Raw genomic sequence first — 18144 nt, 5'->3', positions numbered from 1 at the left:
ATCGGTGGGGATACCAGGACAGGAGTTGACAATATACACTCCATGAAACCGACTAAACATTGAAAATAATACCTTTGCACTTCGGCACGTCGGGTACACGAAGTTTTGAGCTTCAGACGTCGATGGAACGACAAAAAAAACTTGGAAAGACCAAAAGGTAAGTGACAAAGAATTGTTTCCCTTAGTCGCAACACGTACGAACACGGTTATGCCAGCCTTAGCAGCTGAGGGCGCTGTGATTGATCATTGCTTACGTTTTACCAGGATGAGAAACCTACTTTTTCAAACATATTTTTATTTTTTATTTCATGCCATATTTTATTACAATTTTCTATATTTGAATATCACTTTTATTACGACCTAAATGGTTTTTTTAAATTGAACAATACGATAGTTAGATAGAGTGAGGTATATAATCTTCATAGAAATTATTGAATAAAACATTTAATAGCCGCGCCCACGTTGTTTTTCGAAAAATTAAAATGAAAGAGTGCTGCAGCTATAAAAATAATAATTTCAAATAGTTGTAATAAAAAGGAAAAATTGAATAATCTTTCAGGGACCCTAGATGTATCCCCTTCTGGTGCATTTAATTCCCGATAGGTGTATTGCAGAACGCGATCAAATTGACATTTGTCTTTTTGTTTTCACTGGTTTTCACGTGGAGGAGTCATACAGTACTCTTCTGAGACAACATTCATTTCCTAATATAGAAATCTAGGGCACGGTGAACAAAGAAATAACATTATCATGGTACGTGTAATTAGTCAGGAAACCTACGATGAGGTTGTTAACGAAAATATCGAACAATTTTCGATGTCTCCCGAGGAAGCTGTTGAAGATGCTGTAAAACAATTCGAAGCTCAGGTACTCCAATTTCTTTACTTGCCATTTTTCTGACTTAAACATTAGTCAAAAGTGTCATTCAATGCATTGTTACCATTCGTTTCAACTGAATAGTTTATTAATTTAAAATCTTCAAATTAATTTTGGCATTAATCAATATATCCAAGTTCCAGTTTCAAATTCCAGTTTTGACAGCTAAGAGATTTGTTGATGCTAGGTATTAGGTTTTATATTTTAGAATATAAATTTTAGTTATTTAACAAAGAACAGGGAATTGTACTTTAACAGCTAATTGTATAATGTTAACGTTAGTATTTTATTTACTTTGCTTTTTTATATTATAAAAAAATTAATAATTTTACTTTTTCATATTAATGATTTATCATAAGTGCAAAGCAATGTTTTATTGTATTAGTTACATACTTTAAATTGTAATACAAGATAACAAAATGCAAGAATTTAAATAATCTAGAGCATATTACATAAGTACACATTGTGCCATGGTTGCTTTAACGGCTCTATTTTTATAGGGCATAGACTTGAGCAACATCATTAAAGATTTAATTATCAGCGATGATAGTAGTTTAATAGTGTCTTGCCTAACTCAAATTAATAATGCCATTGAGGATCAGAATTATGACAATGTTTCACACGTATTAGACAAGTTAAGGAATGAATTAGATAAAGATATTTCACGTAGGGTATATGCAGGAAAAAAGGGAGGATACGATTCTTTAATAAAATTAATAAAAACTTGTCCTAATAATATTTCAATAACAAGAGCAGCCTTGAAAACTATTACTTCATTGATGATGGGTAATCCAGACCTATTAAACGAAGAAGGAATAGCTTTACAAATGCAGTAAGATATTATTAATAAGTATGATCAATTGTCAGATGTGGTTATTTTCTGTTTGTACATTAATTCACTCATTAGCATTTTAGACAACCATTCAGACATTCCAACGTTACAATGCCTTTTGCGTTGGATAAGAGAGTGTTGTATAAAACATGAGCTTAACAGACAGGGTATTTTCAATGCAGACATTTTCAATAAACTTAAGAAAATATTAGTTCAGGATAATGCAAGCGCATCAGAAATAAGAGATGCTTGTGCTGTAATTAGAGCTCTGGTATTAGATGATGACATTAGACACGAATATGGAAAAGCTCACGAGCATGCAAGCGTTATCGCAAAAGGAGCTCTCAATATCCTTACTAATTTAATGCCAAGTAAATACTATTTGATTATTTACAAATTTAATAGGTATGTCATATATAACACTCTAATAAATAAATTTTGTTGAATGCAGAATTCAAAAAAGATAAAGGAATTGTAGGAGATTTGATGATAACTCTAGCTGCTCTAATAGTGAGAAATGAGTTTTGTCAGGAGGTAGAGGCTGCAGGAGGATTAAAATTTGTGATAGACGTTATGATCGACCATCCAGACTCTGAGAAATTAAATTGGCAAGCTCTGAAATTACTAAAAGCTCTGGCTGGAAACGACGATGTGAAGTCTCAAATTGTAACATCAGGTTGTGGCCCCTTGATTGTTTCTGCCATTAGTAGGCTCAAAGTAAGTTTACTTTGTCGTGAAGTTGCTTTTGTGAAAGATGCTGAGTTAGTACCATAGAAGAAGGTTTTTGTGTACAATTTGTGTTTATTATATCATAGGGCTCTGAGTGTGTAGTGACTGCTGGACTTGCATGTATTTCTGCATTAACACTGAGGTGTCCCTCAAACGCTGGTGTGTTTTACGATTGCGGAGCAGCGCTTATAATAGTAGACGCGATGAAAGCTTACCCTAAAAACATAAATGTTTTGAAACAAGCTGCTTGGGCCATCAGAAATATGTCCGTAAGAAATAAAGCAGAGTGTAATGAATTTATTGCTCACGGTATAGAAGATGTCTTGGGAAATGCCTTGCGACAACATGGCCCTAAGATCGAAAGTGACGTGAAAGCAGCCTTAAGGGATCTGGGATTAAAGGTAGAATTGAAAGAAAGATGGACTGGAAAGGGTGGTTCCTTGAACCACCCGGTCGATTAATAACCACGACATTCGGTTTTAAAATGTTCCAGCCACTTTTATATGTTTCGCTTACAAACGACGAAATAAATTGTCGAAAAATAAACAACTAACATAGTATTTTTTCCTTTTTTGTAGTACGACATAATATCTATACAAATATTGTTATATATATGTATGTATATACACATATATTGATTTTTTAACTTACTTTTTATACACTCTCATATATATATTTATATGTTGTGTATCAATATAGATTGATAATAAACATTATATCTTTAATTATCTTTAATTATCTTTAACGCGATAAAGCATGCGATTAGTCACACATAAACCGCTCGAACATTAATCCATTTAGCTGTTATCTTGATGGTTTATTTTCACGTTGAATCAAATTTTCATTACATACATATACCTATATTTTTTTGTTGAGTAAATACATGAAATTCTCTTTGTGAATTACAATTAATTGAAAAGTGTATGTTATTTGCTAAAAGACTCCAGACAGTTTAAATTTGTTTTATTGAATTTTTCGATGAAATGTAAGCTCGATCTTTTAGTGTTGCTTTAATTCAGAATTCCGAATTTCTTTTTGAGCAAAGTCAGGTAATGTGTTCGATTACATCGAAGATAACATTGAATATTGATTTACATTCATATTAAACACTGAACATCCATATCGTACAACGTCGATTTAATTTTGTTCCATCAGTCCACACTCTCTCCGCGTTTCTTGACGCATTTTTATAAGAGAAAATACAATGGAAAATTTTCATAAAACTATCCCTTGAAATATTTTAACAGTGAATTTGTATTCTTCACAAAGTTGAAAGACACTGAGAAACGATTTGAAACTTATCCACTTTATTTTTTGTTCAAACGGGAAACATTCAGAAAAGCTAAGGGTTAATTTAATAACAAATCTCTTACGATAGACGATAATATTTGTTCGATATTATAGAATACACAAATTACGATATTGAAAACCGCGCTTCGATCAGCGACGGTTTTCACATTGATACATTTATTGTTTGTTCGTTGTACTTCACTCCTGCAAGAGACTACGATTGTATCACAGTCTTTGACGAGATCACATTTGCTTAAAAGCGAATGCGATAATACAATAGAGAAACATTTTTTTCCATATAAACAGCGAGGAAACGAGACGCAAAGTGTTTCGTTCTTGTAAAAGAATCACAGAGAATGTATCTACTTTCATCGAAGTGTACTTTGTAGTTAGAGAAATTGTGTAAAAAAAATATATATGTTTATATATACAGATTCGAAAATGGACCATATGGAAATATAAGAGATTGTTTAGGTTGTTCTTTTTAAGAACGAAAATGATTTTTCTGTACTGAAAACATCCTACCTTATTTATCCATTCTGTAGATAGTTTTACTTTTAACACGTTGACTGTCACGATACATAATTAGAATAAATAATTTGGAATATCCGGTAGTTCGAGTCAACAATTTAAGACATCTAGAGTTAAGGCTTTAAGATTAGAAAAATAGTCCTTAGTATCCTTAAAAAATACTATGGCATGCCGTTCTATGTAGAATGATGTAACATACATATATAATTACTATTTTTTACTGTGCCAGTGAACGTGTTAATCCATTTGCATCGGAAGGATCTAATTTGTAAACCACAGCAATAAAGTTCACCGATATCAGCATACTTTACATGTTGTAACTGTAACCGATGCAAATGGAAGCGAATTCGTGCTGAAACAATAAATCGAAGTGCGAACTAAACATGGTGCTCGTGTTAGTATGTATGTATGTACAATACAATGTTGAAATGCAGATAATGATTGTATCTGTTCGAAACGCATCTCCTAGATCAGGAGGATACAATACTTTAAGCTCATTTCAATATCGCCCGACTATTTTTCTTTTCCTTATCCTTGTAACACGAATCACCACTTGTTGGCCATTTAAATAATAGGTACATCGTAAAAGGGAGATGCCCTTCCGTGGAGAACACGTATGTACTTACATACATTTCACATATTCACAGCCATAAATATTTCGAATAGTAACATGGTACAGTTGCAAGTATGGTATGTACATTTTACCGTTGAAAAGTGAACGTTCGATCGAACAACCTTGTTTCTCAAACTTGTAGCAAAAGTGATCGCGAACGTTTTGCCTTTTTCGATCGTTCAAATCGCAAATCATTTTTCGAAGGAGTTATTTTTCTACCTATACTACCGATGCACGTGTTTCAGCTACAATTGTATGCATAAATTGAAGAAAGTAATAAAATAATTGAAAGGAACGAAGCGAACATAAATAAGAATTCGTGTGTACTTAGTTTCTTTTTTTTATTTAAAGTGATTAAAAGATGGACACTTACCTGACGGAAACGTGTTGGTTGTAAAATAAAGGAAACGATAGAAGGGAAACGTAAAGGTTTATTGAAAACGAATTATAATTGCAACAGAAATTGGAACAGCTTCGCGAGAGGATATTAAAGCGGATCAAAGTGTACGGCAATGGTATTCGCAGACTTCCTTGGCATCGAGAAGGCAAACCGGAATTGCGATTTAATTGACACTGAGGATTGATTGCCCGCGCAGTTTTTCACCAGTTTCTCCTATCAATCGTTAGAGATTGTTACTTAGTTGTAAATTGAATTTCACCGACGTTCATATACATGTTTCAAAAATATTTTTCACGAACAATGATTAATAAAACATGAATCTATCGCAATTGAAGTTGTCGAAGATGAAATACGTTTCTACGGTGTACAGTTACAGTTTTATCAATTTCTTTACGAGACAAGCATATAGATACAATATCAATCATAGTGTCCGTTCGTCTAGTGTATTTTGTAATTTCAAATAAATTATTGAATATTCTAAAGCTTTTATCAGATGATTATGTCAATTATTTTAACGCTTTTATTAAATAATTAGATTTATGATATTTGCTGCGATTAAACTTGGACTCCGAGGTCAGTGCTTTTTCACTAGACGAACGGATACTAGTGTTGCTAGTGTCAATTCGTCTAGTATATTTTGTAATTTCAAATAAATTATTGAAATAAATATTCTAAAGCTTATGTTAATTATTTTATCGCTTTTTAATAAAATTATTTGATAATAATTAGATTTATGATATTTGCTGCGGTTAAACTTGGACTCTAAAGTCAGTGCTTTTTCACTAGACGAACGGACACTATGATTGATATTGTACTTGAATCGATGTCATTGCTATGGTTATCTTTAATATGTACAGTAAAACCTGGATAAATTCAACGAAAGAATGCTTGGATAAATGAAACATCGCTATCCCTTCCACTTGGGGGGATCCCCCTAGGCGAACCGAGCCGCTCGACGAGGAAACCGTGTAATATGATCCGACCGTAATATCCGTGTGACTAATACTAATTCAACGATAAAACTTTTTTATTTTTAACTTTTTCTCAATGAAACTGTTACTAATGCATTTGTGAGATTTTTCTGATTAAAATGATACCAAACTCGATATAGGTTGAATTATATTTATAAACAATAGTAATAGAATAAGCAACATAGAATTGAGACCACGACTGAATATAAATGATGTCGGCTGAATACAAAAGATGTGTACGGACACAGAATCGGCATGTTGGCTACAAAGAAAACATGTGTACGGATTCAGAATCGACACCTCGCTTGGATAAATGAAACATTAAATGCCCAGAATCGACTCCTTGCTTGAATAAATGAAACATTAAATGCCCGGAATCGACTCCTTGCTTGAATAAATGAAACATTAAATGCCCAGAATCGACTCCTCGCTAGGATAAATGAAACCTTTGAAACCAAAGCCGACACCGCGACTGGTTTGGATTTCGATCTCTCTTGCTTTTCGCCAACTTATAACATCAATTTTAGCAAGTAATTATAATTGAAACTATATCGTGTTTGGTACCACTTTACTCACAAAAATCTCACCAATGCGCTAGTAAAAGTTTCACTCAAAAAAAGTCAAAAATAAAAAATTTTTTTGATTCAATTAGTATTAGTCACACCGATACGTTTCGGCTCTTTCCTTTGATTTCGGACCTCTCTCTTTCCACCACTGTCTGTCCCTTTCTACGTTCACGCTTAGCTGGTCGTCGCGTGTCATCCGAGCTTCGATACCGTGCTTAGGTAAACGCAACCACTGGGTCCCAATCTTGGTTGAATTTATCCAGGTTTTACTGTACTATGAAACTTATATTGAGAATAGACAGATCGGTTAACATTGATGCCGCAGAACGATGGACAGAAGAACGCGTTGATATTTTCACAATAATGCTCAACATTTGATACGTAGGTATAGAATAAAAGGTATCAATTAAGTTGACGAGTGAAAAGGGTGAGATATTATAACAGCCAGCATGAAACATGTTAATTCATCCAGAACGTTGCATTCTTTTTGCAACGCGTTTCTCCTGTCTGTCCATCAGAACAAGAGGAAACAAAAGGCTATATCCGTTTCAGGATTGTCCTGTTGCTCGTGTCACGGATGAATTCGTTAACGAGTGGAGGCTCGTAAATCAAAATTGCCGGATCTGCTCGGCCCGATATGTTAATTAAATGCTCGATAACAGAAATTACCCGTGGCAAGTCAGCCATCGTCGTCCGGCTTCACCGATACGGGCGCACGGACGGGATAAATAATGTTTCGCGACTAATACAGCCTACCTAACCAAGTACATGTATCGAGAGAGCACATGCAGCCGTATCGACACGTTTCCCTTTTTCTTCTTACGTATCTTATTTTCGCGGTGACACCAGACAGCGTGCCAGCTCGGACCCGTTTTCGTTTCGCGCGTTTATGCACGCTTCTCCAGACGGCACAAGCTCTCAACTTTGCCTAAGTGGATACACGGGTGTATCGACTGGTTTCGAGAGGAGCCTGCATACAAATCAGTTGCAATTTATCCAGGGACGTAACAATACCGTAATCCTTCGTATCCCGCGTCGGTCCTTTATAATAAAATACAATTTTAACGCATAAATTAGGCTACTGTGTGATATCGTGCACGTTCTCTCTCGTAAAAAATACTTTCTATTTCTTTTGCAATACCCTCGATTTTCGTCTATCTCGAACGACTAGTTGATTCCTCTAGATTCTAGATTCACGAATTTTTTTATCTACTATTCCACTGACTGGGTTAACGTTAGAGATATTAAATAATATGCTGTTTCGCAGTCTGCCACGCGAGAACAAGATGACAGAAGGAATAAAGCTAAATAAAATTAATACGTAATACGGTCACGTCTTCGTAACAGTCTTATTAATCGGCACGATTCTTCCGATTCAATGGAAGCGTTACATTGAACTAAAGGTCAGAGAACTACGAGTTCATATCGATACGAACGATTATAGGTATCTATGAAGGAACGAACCTAACGTGATTCATTCGCGCGATGGTTAAAACTACTCGCGACAACGACAACAAGAATACTTGTAGTACTTTATCCGGCATAAACCGTTCTTCATCACCAGTGCACAGTTTGGATGTTTGTCGATGCACTTCGTCATCTCATAGGCTTCTGAAACAATTATTCCACGATTCGTTAATAGAATAATTAAATCGAAGTGTTAAGGTATTAAATTTGAAAAATTTGACATTGGAACTGACTTTTCGGTGGCTTACTCGGAGTTGGGGGGTCCTTTTTACACGGCTCTAAGTCGCATTGCTGTCGCTCTTTCGGTCTTGCAGCTTCGACGCAATTCGAGGTTGTAACCCCCTCAAGGATGCATCGAACCAGTCTACTTTGAATTCCGATACCGCACGTCACCGAACACTAAAAACAAGAAAGAGTAATCGGAATCGAAATATCACTTTTGAAAGAATTAACTGCAATGCTGATGCAAATTAAACTCAAAAGTCTCGAACAGTATAAACTACCCAGGTATTGTTATGTCACTTTATGCAAGGAAGCTAAAAAGATGCTGGTCCTCGAGGACGATCGTAAATTTACACGTCTTGTTCGCGAATTACCTTCGACCAATCCGAGGTGAACCATGTTGGCGAGCACTCGGTCGCTCTGCATACTTGCTCGTTCGCCGGCCTCGAATCGTTGCAGTTGTTCCCTGGTAAAACGACGAATTCGTTGTTCGTCCTTGCCAAGCAAAGGACTTCTCGATACTGGACACCCACTCCGCAAGACACGGAACACTGAAACCATATTTGTCCAACACGGTCATTCCCGGTGGAACACTGGGGCTACCAATGATTCATAGCTTCGTATTTCATGTTTCATGTTTTGTTAGAAATATCACTAACCAATGACCATGGTCCCGTGAACCATTTCGCGCCATCGCAGTTAGTCCCTTTTCCGAAACACTGTCTCTCCGTTTCCGGTCTGTCTTTGGGATTGCAGAACAGTTCGCTACCATCGGCACAAGCAACCTGTCTGCTTTCCACTCCCCTACCACACTCCGCGGAACACTAAAGAAACGAGAATAAAAAAAAAAAAATTAACCCGATCGATTTAGCCTTCTTTTCTGCGGTTCGGCGTTCGAGTAATTGATTTTACCTTGGACGACCACTCGGAGTACAGCCAAGGAGCCCGTTGGTCCGCACCTGCCTGCATACATGGTGCAGACTCACAGATCTTTTGCGATTCCGGCTTATTGAACGCGGGACATGATTTGCCAGACGTGATACAAGTCACTGTTCGATTTCGAATTCCTTTTCCACACGTTGTCGAACACTGGAATCATAGAAGCATAGTAGAAATACTACAATTTATATAGTCACCATTAAAAAGTTGATATTTCTTAAGATTTTACAATTTTCCAAGTGTAAGATGCACAGTTGTATCCCCATAAAAAATGACTGTATGCTATTTACCGAACTCCAAGGGCCAACGTCCCATCTGGGTGTGTCGTGCTGCGAGTGCATGTGCCTCAATTCCGGACTGTTCGTGCAAGTCGGTTTCGTACAAGTTTCCGTAGTCTTCAAGTCCGGTGGTTGAACGCACGCACCCGCTGCGACTCGCATCGTTAAATTTGCGTTCAGTTCCTGTACGCACTCTATTTTTCGCGTCCTAGTACCAATACCGCAGGTGACCGAACACTCGCTCCATGGTTCGCCTCTCCATCTGCGACGAAACCGTATGGCAATCATAAATTCGTAAATACTGAATACCAATTAAAAAAGGGAAAAGAGAATCTATTACCTGGGTAAACAAGGGGTTTCGTTACAGCGCAACGGAGAGGGTTGTTGAGGCTTTCCCACGTTACGACAACGTTTGTCATTCACGATCATCTGATTGATTTCGCGAACGCACTTGAAGATCGCCGTTCGGATACCTGAATGAAAGTTTAAGAGAAGGTTTAGAAAATTTCACGATTTTCACAAAATTGTAATTAACGCGTTATTCTCGTGGTATTCTCGCGAGTCAATTACCGTCCTTGTCAGGAATGAAAATTAAGAAAAGAACACTGACAGCCGGTGTGACGCGACGCGACGTTATCTCTGCTCGCCCGTATGAGCTGTCAGTCTAAATGAAAAAAAGTCAGTCCAAGACTTGTTGACGAAGCGGCATCGGACACGGTCCTCGTGTGTAACGTGCCGACGCGACGTGAAAGAAGATTCAGGAGACGTTCGTTGGAAAATAATAAACGCAGAGATGGCCACGGCCACGGATGTCGGGTTTCCTGTTAATAAATTTCGTGAATTGTACGCCACTTCCGGGACAACGACAAGCGAATCGAGCGTTGTAATCTCACGAAACAACGATAATACCGAAGTACCGAAACGAACTCGTCTCAACCGACTTCCCACGCGTAGCTCGATTACCACAGTCGGCTCTTAGGACCAGCTCTAATTGTCTGCACGCTTTTTTTCTTAATTGCTCGCTCTAATTGCCGTGTCCGAAAAATCGGGGTCGCCGTTCGACCGTGTGGGACGATCGCTCCGAATGACGTAATCATTCGAAGATCGTTCAAATAATGGTAGCAAGAGAGTTATGCTATAAAAATCTGGTACCTCCTCCGCATTCCTTCGAACAAGGAGTCAATCCAAACACCTTCCACGCGAATTTCAGTCGTTTCTTCTTTTTCGGTTTCAACTTTGGCTGATCACCGGCCATCACCGTGGTCGGCAGATGTTTCATTTCTTCCTTTCGTCCTTTTTCATTGACTCGCACTCGGCTTTGATCGTGATTCCTTGGTGACGCGTCGATCTTCTGATTCGATCTGTAGAAACAAATCACCAGTTCTGACGAGTCTTCTTTTGCATCAGATACGGTTGAACATAGATAATCTTAATAAAACGAAGAACGAAGAATCGTATATTTACATTCTGTTCACTGGAACAGTAAGAGCTACTCGAGCATCTGAATCAGGAATTTCGTTGCCACGATCGATGGATCCTGTAAAAAGTTTGCTCGTTTGCTGAATATGTACCTACCTACAAAGAATATTTTTGCCTTGAAAAAAGAAATGCTCGAGCATAAAAGTATTACCTGTCACGTAAAGCGGTGGTGCTATCATCGCCCTTCCATTTGACCCGCTTTTTAACGGCATCATATACTTGTAAATCACTCCTGGGTTCATTTCTTGCGCCAGAATCTAAAGAAGTTGAAGAATTTGAAAAATATTAGGAATACAATATACCACCAAGAAAGATCGTCAAACAGTTCGAATAGAATTGGAACGAGTTATCAGAGATGTGGGTTCGTGATGTTTTCGTGATTGAGCCTACCTCTAAATGCAAAGAATCATTCAGAGGCCCGGTCGCCACGATGCACTCCATACGATTTCTGTCACCCCTCTGGTATGTTAAGGTCGTGCCAACCGCTTTATAAGTGCCGCTTGGACTGTAAGCCACCGGTCCATTCAGTATGTAGCTACCGTTGCTGTCTCTCAAAGCTGACAAATTAAATTGTTTGTTAGGAAAAGATATCGAATATCGTGAAAATCATTAAAAATTAGTACCTAATTTTGAAAATGATTAGAAAATATGTACCTAAGAAGTTGCTGCTGAAACGTAATTCAGATATGTTGAGAGACATGGCACCTTTGGGAATGGTGGTCACAGGTTGATGACCCCTAGGCAGGATTGGTTCCATAAAAATACCCTCGTACAGTCTACAACCTTTACCCTGGCCACCGCAGACACCACAAGCGTCCATGGTGACGCCAGAACCCACCACGCCGTCGCAACCTACCGGCTGAAAGAAGTAGCAGAAAAAAAGGAAAGAATTTTAAAATGATTTCTCCGCTTGTCGGGAAGCAATTTATCGCGTTCATCTGGCGATAATGAATCGGGAACCGATGGAAACTATAGAGCAAAGTGTAACAATGGTAAAGAAAAAAGAAGAATGGATCAGGTAAAAGGGATACGGTTAACCAGTTGCATCGACGATCAAACGGTGTGTAATTAAAAACGTGTAAAAAAGAGAGAAAAAGTATTGCGAAGCAATTTGAACGTTCGTATCGAGAAAGAATCGCAATTAATTTCCGCCCCGTTGTATGAAGTAACAACTTATTGTTAGTTATTCATGGTACCTTGCATTGTCCAGCGACACACAGCCAACGTTCTGTACGTTCCATAGAAATTCCTGTATTATACCCACGAAGATTTGGTGCGTCGCAGGGTGTGCCGTCCATTACTGCCGGTTCAAGCGTTGCGTAAAAACGCTCGCCGACCGCACGGCAATTGAGCGCGCAAGAGTTTGGTGCTGAGCAACAGTAATTACGCTTAAGATACATACATTGTATACAATGACATTTTAGGAAGCAGACTGTGAATCGTACGATTTAACACACGAATGTTTAAAGGATTGTCTTGAAATTTTGAAAATAATGTGATTGCAATTACTTATACGAATCGTATATGTACAAGAATAACATTAGGTATGGGTGTTTATATGGGACAGAGTTAAATAGTTTCAGTACGTAGCAAGGTAAGGTAATTGCAACGCGTCGCGCTTTAACGCTCAGTTGGCGCGCAAACTGTAAGACGTGGCTTTAGCTTACCGTCCAAGAACGGAACCCAATCGTAGCTCTCGCCCTTGTAGTTTCTTCCGTTATACTTGGCACATTGTTCCGCCCGCAAATCCTCCGAGAAGTTTGGACATTTCTGTTACGAAGCAACGACTTAATTAAAGTTCTGGTAATTAAGGATCGATCGTTGAGAAAGGTGTTAACCGGTCAATTCTAATTGACACTTTAGATCACGAAGTTGTTTAAACTTTAAAGGGTGCACACGCTAACTCACGATCAGTCAAGTCTAAAATTATAGACATATTATAGGTACCTACCTATGTACCTATAATTTGCATAGTAATATCGCTATGCGCATAATGTCAAACTTCATAACATTCTTTTCGCGAATATAAAGCATTTGAATTATAAAAGGTTAAATTAGCAGGGAATTCCACTCTTTTATGATGAATTTCGGTGATCTCAGAAAGGAGCGTGTACACACAGAGTCGAAAGAACACAGTGAAACGCGAATACCAACGCGTACGAAGAGAAGCGTTACCCCAGTAATTTCCGGGTGGAAGATTAATTACGGGCCAGTAAAACCGTGAATAGTCTCTCGTGTTTGTAAACCTCCGTTTCCGAGCGAAATCTAGCCGAGTCGTGTTGCCTCGAGGGAAAAAACTGTTTTTACGGGTAAATTTTTTTAAATTGCAATCCTACGTTTCAACGTTGAAATTAGCAACGGTGGAGTCTTCATAAAGAGACAACAACCATATTAATTTCGCGAGTTAAAAATTCTTTAAATTGCATTCGTTTCAAACAAACAAGTAGCTAGTTGAAACATGTTTTACACTTAAACATTTACACATTAGTAAGATTTTTAAAAGAAATTTCATTTGATCCTTCTCGAAGCCGAGGGTCCTCGAAATCGATCCGGAAATGTTGCTTTCGTTCACACTGTCTTTACGTTTGTAAAGGTCTAATTACCGCCAGCTTGAACCTGGACAGAGGGCAAAGCCGTTCATTATTAACGAGTCTTTGACTCTGCAGGTGGTGATTATTCTTATGAATTTTAAACGACACCTCGTATTCGCGAACCAGCTATATAAATTGCCGTCGTGCGCATCCTTAATTGGCCACTATGATGATTTGTTCGTGTACTCGTGACGTACCGTTGTCGAAAAGAAACCCTCTGGCAATCTATGTATGGTATGCATCTGTACATATTACAAGTACATACATATAGCGATAGGTTAGTAATCATTTTGAAAGCTTCAATGTTCAGTGTTTACTGTTAAGTTTTCAACATTTCCAACGCTATCAAATTAGATATAGCTTCTAAAAATGTTTCATTTCAAATATCGAAGTGATTAGAAATGGACGGAATTAAATTGGTGAAATGTTTGCAAGGTAGCATCAAATGCCCATCACGATGTAGTTGTATGTCTGCTTCTAACCCGATGATAAATACACCTACTCGCGACCAGCGTGTAAACGCACGCTCCTTCTTTAACATTCTCATCGCCGACCAATGTTTCATCGACGCTAAGTCACTGACACCGACTTTGACCGATATTGTGCATTCCCTGGCATACGTACACGTAGGAAACAAAGTGTGCGAAAGTATGAACGATTCGTAAGAAGAATGAGTATGAAACGTGTATAGAATCAATAACTGACTAGAATCTTACGTTTCTGAATTATTAATACCGATTACTGTATACTGTAGAATAAACGAAAACAGTGCAATTCAAATTTTTCTCTATCATTTGACAATGTCAATTTTAATTATCCTGATTATATACGGTACAAATTGCCGTAATTCATTCTTCATTGCTATTCCAATACAAACGTTAATTCATCACTCGTCTAACTAGCTGATACAAAGGCGTAAACATATTGGTTGGCATTGATTTACCTGCATGTTACACGTGTGGTATCTCTTGTATGTGCCGATGCAAATGGGTCGCGAGTTGCTCGTACCGTTCTCCGTGATAATGCTTCGTTTCCTTAAAAGTCTCCTGGAACAAATCGTTCGCATTATTCGTACCTATTACCTGTACACTGTAAACAGAGTTTCATCTTCTTTCCACGACTTTCACGCTAGTTAAACGTATACCGTCAAGTAGTCGGTCCTCCGGATTAGTCAGCCCATGTAGAGGATATTGGTAACTCTTACTACTGTTGTTGCTACGCGGTAACAGTTACATATTTATGAATTTTCTGCGTCAAAATCAACCTTCAGAGTGAAGTATGTGTTAACTGTAGATAAATTTTGAAGAAAGCATTTTCTCTTCGAGAAAAGATTTATAATCATTTGTTATTGTTTATAACATAACACGTGACGCAATAAAACATGTCTGTAATTTATGGACGGTAAGATTTTCTTAACGGTACCGAACGGGTTTCGATCTATTTTACCTTCGATAAATCCTGCACGGAGTGAAGTAATCGCGCAGGTAGCGTTACAAAGGTGTAAATGTCAGCAACGATAATGAGTCTCTGATGGTCGGTGAGAAGCGTTCGCGCGAGTTGTCGGCGTAGCAGCGTGTAATTTTCCTCTGCTACCGATCCGCAATTTGCTCGATACTTACCGTTTGCCTCTCCTACGAACGTGCCAGAGCTTACGATCGGTTCAAGGGTAGAAATTTCACGGAAGAAACAGATGCAACCGTGAGTTTCTCTACGAAATTCTGTCTATTAAACTTCGTACCGTATAGATGTTTCGTGAAATCGTGAAACGACTGATCACGATCCGAGGATCTCGCAAAAAGTTAACGGTACATTATAAAACACGCGTGTATCGATCGATTTGTTGCAAATGTTTCGTCTTCTACGATATAATCAATTACAGCATTTAACCGCTTCATTTTAACATATCTATTATAATTGCGTCGGGCTATTATTTTACCCATCGACGGATTCTTGCTGTCTAAATTCAGAGATAAGTTTCCGAATGGCCCCACCAAAATTGAGAACTCAGGTTCGGTATATAACCTAAATTGGCTACCAGAAACCGATTAAAATTGGTTTCAGAGCTGGATGTCTTACCGTTTTTGAGATATCGTGGTAAGAAATTTTTGTACAATTTTGGGACTACATTTGCGCTATTCGAAACTGAGCATGCGCTATTCAATACTGCGCATGCACAGAACCTAACCTAATCTAACTTAACCTTATCACGATACCTCGAAAACGGTAAGACATCCAGCTCTGAAACCAACTTTAATCAGTTTCTTGTAGTCAATTTAGGTTATATACCGAATCTGAGTTTTCAATTTTGGTGTGACCATTCGGAAACATAACCAATTCAATATCTGAAAATAAATGTTTACTGTGTTTTACTTACTGGTAGGGTACACACTCGCGTGACTGAGACTGAATACCCGTGCCACAAGTTCTAGAACACTCGCTCCAGGAACTCCACGGTCCCCAGCTTCCTCTTATGCGATTGTCCCGGTTAAGACCGAACTGAGTCTTCTCCCTCAACATATGATATACCTGTAAACATGTTTCAATGAAGTCAATTATAAATCTCTAAAAGAAGATATTGAATTGATTGATTAATCACTCTAAAGTAATCTAATAATAAGTATTCAAATATTTGGTACAGTCCAAAATAAAAGCTAAGACTATTAGAATTATTCGCATTGAAAAATTATTCAGAGTTATATGGTCTTAGGTTGACGAACAGAAGTTACACGGCGATCTAATGCTTTATTAAGGGAATGCGACCCTCTGTAGTCAGACTCGCGCAACCGGCTGAATAATGAAGGCACATTTCAAGATTCTCTCCACGATGAACGATCTTAATCTCATTGTCCCGAAAACCTTTCAAAGGGATTCTTACCGGCACAACGTAACGAACATCTTTGCGACGGATAAAATGTTCGCCTTACACGATAATGTTCGCTACAAGCACAGAATTATAAATCATACTGGTTTTCAAGAATTCATTCAGTTTCTTGGAATTACTAAATAATTTTTGGATTTAAAAAATTGATGAGATGAGATACCTTGCTGGGTTACTAGAAAGCCATGCTGCTTATTAAGAGAACGATTGAAATTGATCGGTCAACCAATAATTACAATTAACTGGAACGATCGTTTAAAGAACATAATCTTAATCGACGATAAACCCCGTTATCCTGGTTACCTTTGAGGTCAACAGGTTGTCGTGAAATTCTCGAGATTCTGTGCCGATTAACTAGACCAATTACAAATAGCAATTTGATAATTAGCTATACACAACTGAACGTAAATATGGATTCGACTGAGAATCCTCACTATCTTTTTCTCTTCGTCTTTTCTTCGACCAGGTTTTAAAATATTCAATGTCGCAATATTTTCGAAAACAAACGATCCATTTAAACGCAACTGTAAAAAGTATGATTGCGTATACAATGTTTGCATTTCGCGTTGATCGTTTGCTCGGCCTTGGGGATGCACTCGGCTCGGATGTAATTTAGGAAGCTCCTCCAGTGTCAATTAATTATCTTCGTCGTGCCACCCAGAATAACGTCTACGTAATTGCTTATTAATTCCTGTAAGTGGATTAAATTAATATGCACGGGCCGGTCGTACATCGAGGATAAAATATCTTAATGGGTAAGATAGCTACGATAACGTTATTATGGACGTAAGTTAACCGGTATAGGAGTTATGGATCAAATTACTTTGAAAATCCGACTTGAACAAGCTACCTCGCTTAATGAACATATTCCACTGAAGCTGGAAAGACGATACTTGGTCGAATATCGATACGGAAAATTGGTAAGATTCTCTGCTTCAATGTTTCTCTGCCTGTGTATAATTATCGAGCAAATTTATGGGCTAATACCGATGGTAAATGGTAAATGCTAAATGGTAATTAGAAATTGAAATTGTTCACCTAATTTTGATCTTAACGATACGATTAACAATGGAATCTCAAACAATCAATGATTCAGTGATTAATCAATCATGATGGCGACTTACCTCAATGGGATACTTGTCAGGCATGTGGGTAGAGGAGACACTGGCCGCGGTCAGCATTGTCAAAGCTAGAATCGATCTGAAACAGAGATTGCGAAGATGCCTTAATTAATCCGACGTAATGGAATGCAATTTGTTATCATCGTTGTCAATCTATAACTGCGGTTTTCACGAGTCGCCGTCGACTGTTGAACCCGAGCCAATTATCTTCTTATCGCAGCAAATATCTATCTTTCAGCTGCTTCCATCGCGTCGGGTTAAACATTTCAAGAATGCGATAATCTTGCTCGAAAGACTAACAGCAAACATCGCCTATTTTGACGATGTTAAATATTTACAGCCTCGAATAATTTTGTTTCTG

General features: G+C 37.9%; 3 protein-coding genes across 7 annotated transcripts in view; 1 reads left to right on the top strand and 2 right to left on the bottom strand.

The window, feature by feature from the left end:
* Positions 1-213, bottom strand: part of Pi3K21B (phosphatidylinositol 3-kinase regulatory subunit alpha) — a 35569-nt gene extending 35356 nt beyond the window's left edge. The window contains exon 1 of the mRNA XM_034316838.2: positions 73-213. The gene's annotated coding sequence lies outside the window, so the exon portion shown is untranslated. The remainder of the gene's footprint in view (positions 1-72) is intronic.
* On the top strand, positions 16-3162 carry LOC117600872 (armadillo repeat-containing protein 6 homolog). The gene is made up of 6 exons (XM_034316851.2): positions 16-157; positions 560-867; positions 1377-1708; positions 1784-2079; positions 2160-2425; positions 2524-3162. Exons 2-6 carry the CDS (start codon positions 751-753, stop codon positions 2896-2898), a joined length of 1386 nt encoding a protein of 461 aa, XP_034172742.2. The 5' UTR covers positions 16-157; positions 560-750; the 3' UTR covers positions 2899-3162.
* A 3922-nt stretch (positions 3163-7084) lies between these two features.
* The window catches only part of LOC117600871 (thrombospondin type-1 domain-containing protein 4), a 40186-nt gene continuing 29126 nt past the window's right edge, over positions 7085-18144 (bottom strand). For all 5 annotated transcript variants that reach the window (XM_034316848.2, XM_034316849.2, XM_034316847.2 and 2 more), the window contains 17 exons: positions 17787-17862; positions 16159-16310; positions 14728-14830; positions 12861-12963; positions 12390-12562; positions 11848-12052; positions 11584-11750; positions 11345-11450; positions 11179-11251; positions 10867-11075; positions 10055-10187; positions 9727-9976; positions 9410-9586; positions 9157-9321; positions 8872-9048; positions 8509-8674; positions 7085-8419 (listed from right to left, as the gene is read on the bottom strand). In XM_034316848.2, coding sequence (XP_034172739.2) covers positions 8304-8419; positions 8509-8674; positions 8872-9048; positions 9157-9321; positions 9410-9586; positions 9727-9976; positions 10055-10187; positions 10867-11075; positions 11179-11251; positions 11345-11450; positions 11584-11750; positions 11848-12052; positions 12390-12562; positions 12861-12963; positions 14728-14830; positions 16159-16310; positions 17787-17862 — 2551 coding nt within the window. In that variant the 3' untranslated portion in view covers positions 7085-8303. The remainder of the gene's footprint in view (positions 8420-8508; positions 8675-8871; positions 9049-9156; positions 9322-9409; positions 9587-9726; positions 9977-10054; positions 10188-10866; positions 11076-11178; positions 11252-11344; positions 11451-11583; positions 11751-11847; positions 12053-12389; positions 12563-12860; positions 12964-14727; positions 14831-16158; positions 16311-17786; positions 17863-18144) is intronic.

The sequence above is a fragment of the Osmia lignaria genome, chromosome 16 (assembly GCF_051020975.1).
Source record: "Osmia lignaria lignaria isolate PbOS001 chromosome 16, iyOsmLign1, whole genome shotgun sequence".
NCBI classification, from domain to species: Eukaryota; Metazoa; Arthropoda; class Insecta; order Hymenoptera; family Megachilidae; genus Osmia; species Osmia lignaria.
Note: the sequence above shows the minus strand (reverse complement) of the source record. Positions and strands in the feature narration are given on the sequence as shown.

What these genes read in the sequence shown, in the direction of transcription:
- LOC117600872 (XM_034316851.2), top strand. Translation starts at nt 751, where the DNA reads ATGGTACGTGTAATTAGTCAGGAAACCTACGATGAGGTTGTTAACGAA. An exon ending in TAAAACAATTCGAAGCTCAG is followed by an intron (nt 868 to 1,376) that starts GTACTCCAATTT and finishes CTATTTTTATAG; the next exon opens with GGCATAGACTTGAGCAACAT. An exon ending in GGAATAGCTTTACAAATGCA is followed by an intron (nt 1,709 to 1,783) that starts GTAAGATATTAT and finishes TTCACTCATTAG; the next exon opens with CATTTTAGACAACCATTCAG.